Genomic DNA, 15,861 nt, shown 5'->3' on the forward strand with positions numbered 1-15,861 from the left:
GCAATACAGCAACATGTCCGTGTCTTTGACTGATCACTGCTTATAATCATAACAATTTGCCTGGGTTTAAGGTGTCTGTAAGTTCTGAATGAATCTGAAAATCCAAGAAGACAAGGCAAGACAAAGATGCATTGAGCAACCAAGCAGGCAAAAAGTGAGTGACCACTAAGAAAACAACCAAAGAAACCTGAGATGCACTGTCCTCCAAAGTAGGGGATTGGTACCGTTCCTTGTCCATAAAGTGACCCAGGACCAGTATTGTAATGAAAGCTCCAAAGTGCAGAATTGAAGTGGGGAACTGTTTTCAGTGAGTCAGAGATGTGCCATGATGATATGGTGAAACTGGTGAATGTTTGATGCCAACCTCTCTGGAGGGGATGTTTAGGATGTTGCTGTTAATGGAGCATTCCCTTGAGATGTTGGGTACTGCTAGCCAAGGTGGAGGTCCAGAGGAGCAAGCAATGAGTTGCCAGATACCCAGACTGACTTTTATGTCAGGGATTGTTACCTTCTAGTTTCTCTTTGCTGAATGGGAGAATAGCAAACTACATATGAATGAGGCAAGATTAGATACTAAAGCAATATAAATGCATGCAAATGGTTTTATCACCACTAATTAGTGAGATTCTCATCTCTCCATTCAAACCTTATATGGAGAAACAGACTCTTTTTCTTGATGTTGACAGTCCCATTTTTCCAAAATCACCATATATTCTCAATTGACTTGCCACTGTCCACATTGTTCAGGACCTGGTAGAATTCCACCCTTTAACTGAATACGGGAAAATTCCACCCACATTTTGTTATCTTAACATGATTTTTTATTCAATCGAGAGCATTTCTTGCCGTTGTAATGTGGCATGCATTCGTTGACTATTATAGAAGGAGTGTATATATTTTACATAAATAATGAACAGTATAAAGGAAGTTAGTGTGCTAAAATGTAAATATGGTTTGCACACTAACCTTTATGTTCATCAAGGCAAATGCCAGCCCCACTGTCCAGTTTTCAGCTCATGGGATGCTAAAGCATGTCATCTATGAAAAGCTAGAAGTTCAGATAGCACAAATATATTTGTTGCTGAACTATGAGTTTTCTAAAAGTAAAATGTGCACATAAAATGTAATTCTTAATTATAAAAGTATGAAATAATGCTGCTACAGCTCTTTTGGATTTTAAGTTTCTAACATTAATTTATTTCCTTCCTTATATTTGTCACAAATTTTTATCTTAACTTCAAATTTGTTTTTGTTTCTTTAATCTAACCTTTTAACGCTTCCCTAACTTATTTTAAAAAAAACCCTGTTTTATTGTCATCCTGACTCCCACCATCTGCTTTAAAACAACTTCAAAAAACACAATTGAATTCAAGTTTTGTTTGTTTATTCACAGGGTTTTCATGCAAAATAATATATCAAAACATAACATAGTGCCATTTGATGGTGGAATTCATTGAAGTCAATTGCATCCATAATGAATAAATTTATCTGCAATACAGTAAGATTGAAATAATATATCAGATTTAGTACATTAGAAAGAAGCAATGAAGGGTGGGTTATTCATGTTAATTTTCACATTTGAGTCATGGTTTGCCTGATTAATGGTACAGGAATATTTAGGTTTGTATATATTTACATATTCAAATATGCACATTATTTTGTTAAAGATAAATTCATTTTGCAGCACTTTCTTACAATCAAACATATTCATTATTTTACTATTTATGTTCCATTTGAGATCTTTTAGAAAAGCTAAAATGTTATTTTGTTTCTAATTTCATTTCAGTGTGTATCCGGCTAATTTACTTCTGCTCAGGTTATTGCAGCATACATCCTGCTTAATTAATCAGTCTGTTTACCTATTCATTCAGTGATTTTTCATTTTGTTTTTACCTTTTGCTCTTACTTCACATTCAGATAAATAGAGAAAATCAATGCATGAGTATCCAAAACCCATTAATTATTCCGATTAATTTGATACTTTGATACTTCCGTGTGAATGTGTGCAAAAAGCTGGAAATCTAATTACAGATAAATTAACTAATTGCTTACAGCAATTATTTTCTCAAATTAAAAAAATAACAAGAAAGGTATTTTGGAAGATCGAGGCACAAAAACAAAATGTCACAAATTTACATATGCAAGCAAAGAGTTCTAAAAAAGACACATGGATGTGCTATCTTGTAAATCTTACTTTAGAGACAAAACAATGAATAAGTTGACCTGGAGGCTGCCAAAACTAGGAGGTAACTGCTTTCAGGGAATTTAATAATGGAAATAACTGACACCCTATATTTGTGTTAGTAAGCTGTATATGACACTCATTGACTGCTTTGGCTTATGGACAATGTAACATGTGACCAAATGTAGAGTCAAACACTGCAAAACTTCCTGTTCTGTGACAAGTTAGCTGACGTCATCTGCATTACAATTGTTTTAAGTGTTTCTGTGTGACAGTGGGAAGAAAAAGGCAATATTTGTTGTACAGTTCGATTAATACTGAAAAGGAATATTTTCGTCTTGCACTCATCAGGATGTTTTGCAAGAATAAAGTTTAAAAGGTATTTACATGAAATGCAAAAGAGGAGAGTACTGATTAATTGACAAGTGGAGTCTGATTGGAATAGGCAATGCCATGGAGAATGCACCCAACTCAGCAAAATAGGTGACATGCATTCATTGGTTTATTTCTCAGGGCAATGCCTGAGAATCAGAACAACATGTCCGATTTAAAATTTAAACAAAGCCTGGCAGTTAACTGTCAATCCGTGTTAATGGGTGCATTTTCCATGATAATGCCTGCTTGAACCACTTGCCAATCAATCAGTACTCTTAGCAGTATAAATGAAACTTTTTCATTTGAATTTATATTGCAAAAAGTCCTAATGAGTTCAAGACAAAAAGCTTCAACAAAACGTGTCTTGTTTATTGTTTTCACAGGGAAATCTTGGTACATAGACATCTCAAATACAATAGTGTGCTAAGCTCATTGTCAAGTAACCTATTGGTATTTATTGTATTCATTCACACATTGTCAAGAGGTCAGGATACCAGAGGCTCATGTTGATCCCGTGCTACCATAAGTCAACACTTTTAACTTGTGAGAAAAAGAAATGTGGGGAAAATGAAGTTGCAATTCAAAAAACAACTGATGTTATGCTTTTACTCAAATTTCCTTTCAGAGAGATATTTTTGTTCCACTTCTGAAACACAGATCTTTGTTGTCTTTCATATAACTTGGGTGTTTTATGTTATTAATTGCTGTATTTTGTCATCGAGACTGGTATACTTAGTTTTCTCAGCATGAATCTAAATAGATTAGTGAGTCAGTGTTGGAATATTGCTGAAAAGAGAAATATGTTGCTGAAGGTATTCACCCTGCAGTCATCAAATCAAACAGAAAAATGCAAAATTTCAAACAATAAAAGCAATTTACATGACAGGAGAAGTCAGCTGAGCTTTACAGACAATGAACTAGTTTAAAGTGTAGTCACTTGCCATGTGAAAAATGTCATAACCTTAACTCACAGAGCACATGAATAAAAGTGTAAGATACTGCAGATGCTTGAGACCTGAACTAAAATAAGAAATGTTTGAAACGGTCAGCAGGCTGGCACATCTGTGAAGAGAAAACAAAGCTAATGTTTTCAGTCCAATATAGCTGTTTTGTTTTTACTTTGTGTTGCCCAAACACAAGGATAATTTGTGACAGTGACAAGGTCCTCCTGATCTTCATTTACCAACTCCCCTCCCTGCCCACAACATCCACAACCAAAGTATCATGAGACACCATATCCACCACTCCAGCAGGATTCCACTACTTGAGTCATATTCCCTTCCCCTTCCCTGTCAGCTTTCCATGGGGACTGTCCCCTCTAGGACACCTTGGTCCATTCTTTCTCCACCTCCAAGTCCTCCCCACAGCCCCATGGCACCTTCTCACACAACCACAGAAGGAGTAACAGCTGCCTGTTTACCTCCTCCCACCTCACTATCTAAGGAACACAGTACAGTTGATTTACCTGTACTTATCTCATTCTAGTCTACTCTATTCACTGCTCGTAATGTGGACTCCTATATATTGGGGAGATGAAACACAGATCTGGTGACCGCTTTGCAGAACAACTATGTTCTGTCTACCAACACGACTCTTAGCTGCCTGTTACCCACTATTTCAATACAAAACCTGGCCAATATCTCTGTGTTAGACTTGCTGCAGTGCTTCACCAAATTTCAGCGCAAGCTAGAAGAACAGCATCTCACGTTCTCCTTGGGAATTCTGCTGCGTTTGTGACTCAACATCGAATTCAATAAATTGAGGGCCTGAGCACCTTCTCCCATCTCCTTACCCCAACCCCCACACATTAGGCCTTGTCATCACTTGGTTACTACCACAACCATCCCATTGTCAGCTACAAATAGTCCAAATTAGCAGCTATTGATTCACCTTAGCTATCCTTTACCCATTTCTTTGCCTGTTTCACTGTTGCTTTCTCTCCCTCTGGACTTCATTTCCACCAGTCATTTATTCCTCCCACCCCCATCCTATCTTCAGCATACATACCAATTGCTTTCCTAGCTAAAATCATTTCTGAAAAAGGGTCAGTGGACCTGAAATGTTAATTCTGCTTTGTCTCCAGGGATACTGTTGAGGTTCTCTGGCAACTTCTGTTTGTTATTGCATAAGGATAACTTCCCTGATGGAAATACATTTTCATATTTAAGTTTACAAATAGATTTGAAGTTATAAATACTGAGGAAAAATATATGTAATTTTTCCCACACAAGGTAATGCATAACACTTTATGGTTATGAAAAAAAATGAGTTCAGTATTTACATATTTGCATTATTGCATTTTAAAAATTCATTGTCCCTTTACTTAGCAGAATTATTTAGTTTTTTTTCATGCTTTTGCTTTTTAATATTCTCATTCCGGCAGCATGCAATGAAGTATCATATAAACAATTTAACATGCATGCAATTATACCACTCAACATAAGTTCTAATGAAGAGTCACTGGACTCGAAACATTAACTCTGCCGGACCTACTGAGTTTCTCCAGAAATTTCTGTTTTTGTTCCAGATCTTCAGCATTCACAATTCTTTGCTAATTTAACAGAATTTCCAGTCTTTGTTTTCTGCAATAGATGATGTTGGATTTTGATGTCAGAATATTTCTCATTGGAAGTGCCCCCTTTCAGATGAAGCATTAAATGGATGCTCCTTCTAACTTCTGAGGTGACTATAAAAGTCCCATGGCAATATTTTGAAGCAGTTTAACAACAGTGTGCTGGCCAATACTTGTCCTGAATCAACCTCAGATAAACAGATTATCTGGTCATTATCACTCTTCTGATCTGAACCTTCTGAGCTTCTGAATGATATGGACATTGGTGAGTCAATTGTGAAAATATGGCAAGATTGGCAGAATGATATGCTCAGCCTGGAGAAAAGAAAAGACCAACTCTGTGGCCAGGTTTTGAATGGTGAGTTGAGAATTTCGCCAGCGAGGAGCGAGAGGCCTTTTCATATGAATTTACATTCACTTATCGCTTAATCGCATCTCATTAGTACACATTTTCCTAATTTCACATGTGCCAGAAAAATTAGATGGCAACAATTCCGAGCCTCAGTGTCAGAGCAGGACTTGGTGACTCCAGTTACTTGCTCCCCTGGCTGTCCATCCTACAGTACAGTCCCCAACATCTCAAGAACATTCCATTGACAGCAACTTCTCATATCCCCTCTCACCTCTTTCCTGTGGAGGTTGGCATTGGCTGTTCCATAATTCTCAACCCACTTGTATCCCATTCTTGACTTCAGAGCACCAACACCTATCATTGCAAAGCTGCTGCCAGGATAGTTTGCACACAGGGTCTGGCCTCCATCACATTGGGCCTGGTGCTTCTCAGAGCTCCTCACCTGCTATACACAGGGACATCAAGGACTCTGAGAAAGAGGATAATGCTAAACTATCATTTGTATATGATTTGGATGCTGAATGTTCACATCACTAAGAAGCTGTTCTGTTTCTAGTATTCTACACAAAGTTTCATTGGAAGCACTATCAGTGCGGATCCAGCCACAGTGGAAGTTATCAGCCATGGGGCCGTTATGCAACAAAGTTGCAAAGAAAGTGAGGCCAAACAAATGTACCAGCAAGTTCTGAATCAGCAGCATCCTCCAGGGCCTCCAAACAGCTTCCACATGAAGAGAATTTAGTTGATGGTCCCCTCATGGTGGGCAGGAGAAACATGAGGCCCAGAGTCTGTCATACTTGATGTTATTACCTCCAGATAAGTGAGGCATGATGTCACTGCAAGCTGAGGATATCCCAGGACATTTTTATAGCACTATACCAACTGCTGGAGGAGTGTGTAGCCATCCTATTCTAGTGGTCATCAACATTTATGTAAACAGCTGCTTCCAAGGACCCACTGGGATCCTATGGCCCACAATGTATCAAGGTTGCTGTTAACACAACTTGTACCAGGTTATATTGCTTCATCGAAGTCAGTGCTTCAGACCAGGCAGTACGATTTCCTAACATAGCTGCCTTCCCTCAGTTGTGGCTGCTATTGACTTTGCACACGTCATGTTGAGAGTGCCATATCATAACCCAGCTGATTTCATCAACAGAGAAGGGTAGATTCCATTGATCTACAAATCATCATCGATCATCAATACCAAACCTTCGAAATCTGTGCCAGATATGCTGCCATGATGTCTATTTCTTTGAGAATTTTCACATTCTTGCTTTGTTTCAAGATGCCTTACAAGACATCTGTTACTGACAGTCAAGATTAGAGTGGTGCTGGAAAAGCACAGCAGATCAGACAGCATCCAAGGAGCAGGAAAATCAACGTTTACGGCAGGAGCCCTTCATCGGCCCATTTCTGATGAAGGGCTCCTCCCCGAAACTTCGGTGCAGGCCGGGGTAGGTACTGGTTCTTTAAACTGCCCAGCTATGCAACTGCACAGTCACTTTCAGGTTTCTCTGGAGTTTTGTACATGGTGATCAGTGTGCTAATGCATTAACTTATGGTTTTTAAGATCGTTGCCACACACAAACCTCAGAGGACCAGGACCACACACCGATAAATGAAAGCTGGGTGTGTTGACGTATTGACTTTCAATTTGTTTTTGGCCAAAAGCTAGCAGCATGTTCTCAGAAGCAAATGCAGCATCTCTTTTTCTATTTGTTTGCTGTTGCTGAATGCAAATGAATGTTGTCAAACCTTTGAAGGCTTTCCAGTATCCGATGCTTCCGTATTGAACAATGTGATGATATTAGGTCGTAGGGATTCAGCAGCACTCCTTAGACAGTGTTCTAAAGATGGGAACCTCTGCAGCTCGATCCTTAAATCATCATGTATTTTTGCATGTACACCTGTTTTTACAATGAAGTATAAGTCAGGCCTACATTATGCCCTCAGATGTGATTCTTTATCTTTTTTATTCCCATCCCACGGCGAAGCAACTATTGACTGGCATTTTTCAGTCTTGTACACAGCTGACCTTTAATATAGTGCCTGTACAGGGAGGATATTGTGAGAGATCCCAGCTATTTGGAGTACTTCTGCCATTGCTGAGCAAAGCTTGGGTACCGTAAATGCATTGTTCCCAATGGGACAAGCTGTAGAAAATACTGTGAGAAAATCCACTAGGCCCCACAGAGAGAAACCCTCCCTGAAACTCACCGAATTTGATTCTTTGTTGATTTTTGATAGAATTCAGCCCTCTGATTCTGAAACCTTGCTATGTGCAAATTGACTGCTGTACTGTCAACACGATAGCAGTGACTACACTTTAAATGTATTTCATTAGCTATAAAGTACTTTGAAGCATTAAATGGTGATAAAGGTTCAACATAAATGTGGATTTTTAAAATATTACTGACACAATAATGATATATGAGTCATAGAAACAATCCCATGTTGAACACTGTGTTGTCTCTTTAATTATTTTACGTAAGTCTCTGTACTTTAACCAGAGTATTTATTAATAATTTAATATTAAGATACATGGAACGATTTTGTTTTGATTTTAAATTCAAAATCAACATTTGTTATTTTTAACATATATTCAAATACTACAGGTATTTTACCTTACATTCTGGTTGATGATCAGGTTTATGAAATATTCCAATTGCACCTGAAATCAAATGGAAATACTTTTGTCAAATGTTTGCAAATATTTTAATATGCTTGTGCACTTCAAAAGCAAATTTTATTTTTTATATGAAACTTAATTACAACAATATTAGTGACACAGATATGTTTGTGACTGAAGAACAGAGGCTTAAATCGTTCGAATTTTAAAAATTATGTTTATTCTAAGAATGTGTTTTAATGCATCAAGATTAAATTTGCAGTTTTAAGATTATTATGCTGTTAATCAATATTAAAATTGCAGTTTAATGTTTCATGCATTATTACAGATGCACAATCATGCAGTTTTATCAAATGGTAATAAAATAATTTGCCTAGCTTAGAAAATTAGTAGTGTTTTAATTGCAAGATATCCACTTTTCATTATTAAAATATAAAGGCTTTTTACTTAATTTCTTTATGTTTTTGATTTAAATTTATCTTATAGAGAGCTGACATAGCAGTTTCAGCCTTGACAATTACTCCAGAGAGAGAGAATGTTGTGGACTTCACTGGTCGAATCATGGACTACACCTTAGGATTTCTACTTAAAAAGCCAGAACAGAGAGTGGATATGTTTACCTGCCTAGAACCATTTGATCTGACAGTTTGGGCATGTATTATTGGCACTTTGTTTATAACAGGCCTGCTTGTCTGCATGTTTAGCTGGGTAAAGCCATCGCCACTGCAAATAGGATCTGTGACTTCTACAACATTGTACAATGCTGCGTGGCTTGTTTATGGATCATTTGTACAACAAGGTAGGGATATCTTACTCAAATGTATTCTATTAGATTCTACTTTAGTAAATTCATCTCAAAATTGCTTACTTTAAAAACCAGTGAGTTGTTAACATAATTGTGTTATTTTATTTTCCTTTCAAAGAATCCATATTGATCAATTTGTATAATAAAAGCATTTTTCAGACTTAAGATAAATTTACTATGAGTTTATGATGTTGAATATTCAGCAATAACACTAGTAAATTCTAAAGAACAAAAATAATAATTCGAAGTATTTGAAACCAAAACAAAACTGCTGTTTGTTTTTATTATATTTCTTCTGGAATATTGTCAATTATTTAAGCATAGAAAAGAAATCAGTCTATTTGGTAAACCTAAGATCAATGAATGTATAATGTATAAAATACAGTTAAATGTTGTATATTTTTTTCACAACTTTTCAAACTTTAAAAGTTCTAACTATTAGTCAACATTGCTGTGTACAAGTTTCTCTTTCCACCTCAGCTTGCACATTCCTCGAGATGATCATCTGCTGCTTTTGCTTTTGTACTAACCTACTCTCTTTCTATTTGAATTTTTAACCTTATGTTGTAATCATTACTCCTGAGAGCTGATCTGTATTAAGCATTACTTCATCACACATAAGTAGTGCTAACAATGCTCCTCCAAGCATATGTAGATATTCAAGCGGTTTGCTGTAATGAAACTTCTGCATAAAGAGTTAGGAGTCCATTGTTTTTCTCTGTTTACTTCTTCCTTGTGCCAATTAACTAGTGGTTAAAATTATCTTTAACAATGTTATTCCTACTCTTTGATTTGCTCACAAATTTCGTCTTATATTTCCCACAATTAATGGACAAGAATCTCAACTCATATTGGTTCTCCTGAACCATTTTTATGTGCATCAGACCTTTCTGCTGTGCATTTCCTTTCCTTGAACAATGTTGCTATCCCCTATCCACATTTTAAAATTAGTTTTGTGCTCGCTAAAAGTAATAGTTTCTGCCTAGTTTATGTTTTTGTCTGTGCGCACACAGCCATTCATTCATGGTGATTGATATGTCATTGTGGATCACAGCATTTACTTCCAATTCTGGAAGTCACTACCACACGCTGGCATCAGAGGTCCACATGGAAGAAAAAGCATTAGAGGGAACATTGATCACATCCATAACTTCCTGCAAAGATTTGCTTCTAATTTCCTCAACTTATTCACCAAACTAAACAGTGAATCATGTCTAATGTTTCATTACTCTTTCTTCTTTTCAACTCCACTCATTACTTTTGTTTAATGAAGCTAAGACTTTATTGTTTCATTTTAGCTTTTTACCTGCTTATAGCTGACTAATTTTATTTTACTCAGTTGTTTGTTTTATTCTGCTAAATGCTGTCCTTATATCTTTTATGCCCCTACCCCATGATTCATACCCCCTTGGCCCATCCTATTTTACATTCTCTGCTGTAGCATTTCCATATCTACTAACCTGAAAGTCATTGTATACAAATGATGAACTCCACAGTGGGAATTAAATGGGTAAAAAATATACAATTTTCCAAAGAAAATTTACATATAATTTTCCATTAAGTTAAGCAAAATTCATTTTCACGACAGCTCAAATCTCAATCATCCAGATCCTTCAAAGTCTCATAAACTGAAAGTGCAAGCTCATGAAATCTTGTGGAAATAAACATCATGAAAGTGCTGGCAGAAATCAAATGCTGTCAATCAAGTAGGAATCGGGTGTATCATGGGAATAAACGATGTCTGGGCTCTCAGCCAAGGTTATTATGTATTCTAATTTCTATCTTCTCTAGCAGTTCCTTTGTTATGCTTTTTTTTTCCAGTTGTCTTCCTTCTTAGTTTAAATACTATCTATATCGCGACTTTGAAACTCATTGAGTGCATTCTGATCTGGTATAACTTGTCCTGACAGAATAGCCCCATTTTCCCAGAACACATCCAATACACTAAGAAAGAGTATGTTTTTCAGCCTTGCATTGAGCTCCTAATCTTTCAATTTTTCTTGATCGAGCACATGAATCACCCTTGAAATCTAACTGCCAAAAATGCTTCTTAATCTCCTAAAATCTGTTTTGCAGGTCTTCAGGGCTTTTCTTTCTTATATCATCAACTCCCAGTGATAAACTGCTCTCTTGCATTCCACAATCATTTTGCCACTTTCAAGTGTTCTTTATCCTAACATGTGTGAGACAAAAGTGCACCCAAGACGCTTAGATATAATATTGAGACTCGGATTAAAGCTACATTTATAAATGATAATCACTCTCTCTTCCTCTAACCCTCTTCTTTACCATTGCCAGTCCCCGGTGAATGATCACCGAGACTCTTCTTTCAGAAACCTATCCCCTCTGTCCCAACAATTGTCAGATTGTCACCAGTTGAGACTGAAGTGTTCAATTTGTGAAACCTTGTGACTGTCAACCCAATGCAAATATCTCAGAATTTAAATTATTTGTGTTTGAGGTTTATTTTTTGATGGACATACTAGAAATATTATTACAGTGTTTTTTTTTACTGGAGTCTGAAACTTGTACAATTACATGACATAACAAATATAGGTATAATGATAGACAATCACCCACAAGAAAGATTGTCTGCTAGTATCCATCAGTTAGCAAGTTTTGTGTTTTTTTATTTATTCTTTTGGCTCCTGGTAAAATCTTGAATAAGTCTGCAAATATATTCTGGAGCACCACAGGCTAAATTTTATTGGTACCATTTGTGCTATCACTAATGCTGGTGGCAAAGGCTTTTCTTGTTTCTTAGCATTAAAAAGCATTTTACTTGGTAATCAATGTGTTTTATTGTGACAATGTGAATGCATAAATTATGATTTGAATATGTTTCTGGTTATGGTATGCAGTGTGAAGTATCCATTGCATCTCTTTCCACTTCAAAGCCTTGCCTTGTTGCAGTCATGTTAAAGGTGTTCTGTCTTGGCACCATTTTGCTGCCTCAAAATGGTAGTACTGAGTTTAATATTGGTAAACTGATGGTAATACTGAGTTTAATTCAATGCATGGGCTAAAACCTCAATGAACTAGAATTAGAATCCCTAAAATGTAGGGAAACAGGCCATTCGGCCCAACAAATCCACACTGACCCTCCAAAGGGTGACCCAACCAGACCCATTCCCCCTACCCTACATTTACCCCTGACTAATGCACCTAACCTACACATCCCGGAATGTTAGGGCAATTTAGCATGACCAATTCACCAAACCTGCACATCTTTGATCTACTGGAACTGCATTAATAGAGATTTACGAGATATCATGGTATCACTGACTGCACCTAGTGGCCATGAATGCTCCTAGGTAACAGATGCCAGCCTTGATCAACTGAAAGACTTCCATTGTAATAACATTCCAATGGTCTGTGATGATTGAAAATGCATCCTTCGGGTTTCTGGTCAGTTCCTCGGAAGCAGACACATGTCTATATATTTTGACAATCCTGAATTCCATAGCTTTTCACAGTGGATCCTATTCCCGGTAGAAATACTGTTCCATCCATCATTACGGATTAATACACTACTGTCATAAAATAGTACCACTGAGAATTTGACCAAAGGGTGGTGTGAGGAATATAAGCATGGATGAAGAGGAGGCTTACAACATCTACAGTAGGCCCTCCCCACCCCTATCAGCATTTCGCAGAGATCATTCCCTCCCTGACTCCCTCATTACTTCCACGTCACCCCATCAATCCACCCTCCACATCCGGCACCTTCCCTTGCTGCCACAAGACGTATAAAACCTGTGCCCACACTTCCCACCCTCACCTCCATCCAAGGCCCCAAAGGATCTATTCACATCCAGCAGAGATTTTCCAGCACATCCACCTTCCACGTCACCCCATCAATCCACCCTCCACATCCCTTGCTGCCACAAGACGTATAAAACCTGTGCCCACACCTCCCACCCTCACCTCCATCCAAGGCCTCAAAGGATCTATTCACATCCAGCAGAGATTTTCCAGCACATCCACTGTGTCCACTGCTTTCGGTGTGGACTCCTCTACAACAGGGAGATAGGACTCGCAGAGCATTTCAGGGAACATCTCTGGGACACATGCACCAACAATCCCACCACCCCATGGCTGACCATTTCAACAACCCCTCCCACTCCACCAAGGACGTGCAAGTCCTGGGCCTACTCCACCGCCAAATCCAAGCTGTTCAATGACTGGAAGAAGAAAACCTCATTGTCCGCCTTGGGACTCTACAACCATACAGCATCAATGTCAACTTCACCCGTTTCCAAAACTTCCCTCACCGACCTCATCCTAGATCCAACCCTCCAACTCAGCACAGTGCTCTTGACCTGTCCCCTACCTGTCCATCTTCCTTCCTACCTATCCTCTCCTCCCTCCCCATTGACTTATCACATTCATTCCCAACTGCATCTACCTATCACCTTCCCAGGTGCCTTTCCCCAGCCCCATCCCCACTGTCCTATTTATCTCTCAACCCCCTGCTGAACATTTTATTCCCGAAACATCAACTCTTCTGCTTCTCGGATGCTGCCTGACCTGCTGTGTTTTTTGAACACCACACTTTTCGACTCTGAGTCTCTAGCATCTGCATTCCTCATTTTCAACACAAGTGATCACTGAGCAGGTCATTGGGTTTCTGACAGTGAAACTCATCAATTCACCCCTGTAAGGAACCTGTGTATCATGGTGGATTGCTATGCACTACATCACCAGCTGATAATGTTGTTCAAGTTGTGAGGCCAGTGAGCACAAGCAAGGCACAAGGAACAAACAAGTAAGAGTCATGATATCCTGATCATGGTCAATTTCTTGTGGCCCTTTTACCTAAGATTCCAATAAAACCTTCCCCTTAATCATCCCTGCTCTTGCTTCCTTCATTTGGCACTTGATTACCCAGTACTTCGGAACACAGCATACAGTGACAAGATTGAAATGTGAACATTTTGTTTGTAGATTATCTCATTCTTAATTACGAAAAATATCTCTGCAAAAATGTTCATTGAAATTTATTTGGCCAACTTCTTTACCTCTCTGAAGTCTGGGAGAAACTAAAAGTAAATAGTGATCTGTAATTAGTTATTGAAGTTCTTTTATGAATTAAATCTTATTTGCAGAAACTTTATTTCTTTTGTACTGCATTTTTGAGCAATTTCCCTTGTATATTATAAGGTACAAAAACCATACATTTGTCTTATTTTGCTTGAACAGAGAAAAGTGTCATCCAATTACATATCCTTGTATTCGTGCATTTGTCAAAACCATGAATTTAATCAACTGTATAACATATCCATCTTGTACTTGTTTAAAGTCTGCATATAGCAGGGAAGTGCTTCATTTCATTGATATACAGATGGAATATTCAATCATAAATATCATCATGGATATGTATAACCATTTTCTCAGCAACCACAAATGATTTATCTTCATATATTCTGTTCCATAGAGCACATATTTATGCAAAGAGAATAGCTTTTGAATGTTGATAATTAAGATCTTTTTGCAATTCAGAGTTCTTGTTTCTTTATGCTAATCCATATTTTGTTCGCATCTTTTTATTGTATTTGTATTGAGCATCTGTTCAGATTCTATACTTAGTCCCTTAAGGCCAGTGTTCATGTTCTGCCTACACATGGAAAAAATAGTCAGGTAAACGATCTCCATGGTGCACGAAAATGCCTGAAACACACTGTTTTCACAGCGCAGTTTATTAATGTAAACCTGGCAATCACCTGTAAGGTTATCTCCTGACCTGGGTTTGTTTCTCGGGCAGCATTTGGAAAAGAATATTTTGGGTGCTGTCCAAAGTCATTGATTTTAAGTGGTGCATGGATAATGCAGACTTTAGAATCTAAAACTCATGGCTGTTGCATCCTGCTCTATATTTGCTTCATATTTTCATGCGTTCAGATGGATTCAGTCCATTTAACTACCATAAATGTTTTGATCTGCAGGGCTGAATTCTCCTGCTGCTGAATGATGTGAGCAATGATGATTCAGTTGGGAAAATTATAGTGAGGTCAGACAAATGATATTCTAGGTGCTTTCAATTTATCGAAAAGACAGGGAGAGGGGGCGAGGTTGCCTTGTAAGTTAAGAACAAAATTAAATCTCTGGTGCTGAATGACATAGCGTCAGATGGTGTGGAGTCTGTGTGGGTGGAATTGAGGAACCACAAAGGCAAAAAAACCATAGTGGGAGTTATGTACAAAGTTTGGGTGAAGATTTGTAGCTCGGGTGCTCGTTGCTGTGGTTCTATTCGCCGAGCTGGAAGTTTTTATTGCAAACGGAATTGAGGAACCACAAAGGCAAAAAAACCATAGTGGGAGTTATGTACAAAGTTTGGGTGAAGATTTGTAGCTCGGGTGCTCGTTGCTGTGGTTCTATTCGCCGAGCTGGAAGTTTTTATTGCAAACGTTTCGTCCCCTGTCTAGGTAACATCCTCAGTGCTTGGGAGCCTCCTGTGAAGCGCTTCTGTGGTGTTTCCTCCGGCATTTATAGTGGACTGTCCCTGCCGCGTCCGGTTGTCAGTTTCAGCTGTCTGCTGTAGTGGCCGGTATATTGGGTCCAGGTCGATGTGTTTGTTGATGGAGTTTGTGGATGAGTGCCATGCTTCTAGGAATTCCCTGGCTGTTCTTTGTTTCGCTTGCCCTATAATGGTAGTGTTGTCCCAGCTATCCCTAGTAGCCACACACGCAGACGACAAGCAACATGAATTCGACTGGGACAACACTACCATTATAGGGCAAGCCAAACAAAGAACAGCCAGAGAATTCCTAGAAGCATGGCACTCATCCACAAACACCACCAACAAACACATCGACCTGGACCCAATATAAAGTCCACTACAGCGGACAGCTGAAACTGAAAACCGGAAGGGGCAGGGACATGCCACTATAAATGCCGGAGGAAACACCACAGAAGCGCCTCACAGGAGGCTCCCAAGCACTGA

General features: G+C 38.3%; 1 protein-coding gene across 6 annotated transcripts in view; it reads left to right on the plus strand.

Moving 5' to 3' along the window:
• LOC122556682 (glutamate receptor ionotropic, delta-2-like) overlaps positions 1 to 15,861 on the plus strand; it is a 538,289-nt gene that overhangs the window by 408,343 nt on the left and 114,085 nt on the right. For all 6 annotated transcript variants that reach the window (XM_043703714.1, XM_043703716.1, XM_043703715.1 and 3 more), the window contains one exon: positions 8,600 to 8,912. In XM_043703714.1, the coding sequence (XP_043559649.1) occupies positions 8,600 to 8,912 (313 nt within the window). The remainder of the gene's footprint in view (positions 1 to 8,599; positions 8,913 to 15,861) is intronic.

The sequence above is a fragment of the Chiloscyllium plagiosum genome, chromosome 14 (genome assembly GCF_004010195.1).
Source record: "Chiloscyllium plagiosum isolate BGI_BamShark_2017 chromosome 14, ASM401019v2, whole genome shotgun sequence".
Classification (NCBI taxonomy): Eukaryota; Metazoa; Chordata; class Chondrichthyes; order Orectolobiformes; family Hemiscylliidae; genus Chiloscyllium; species Chiloscyllium plagiosum.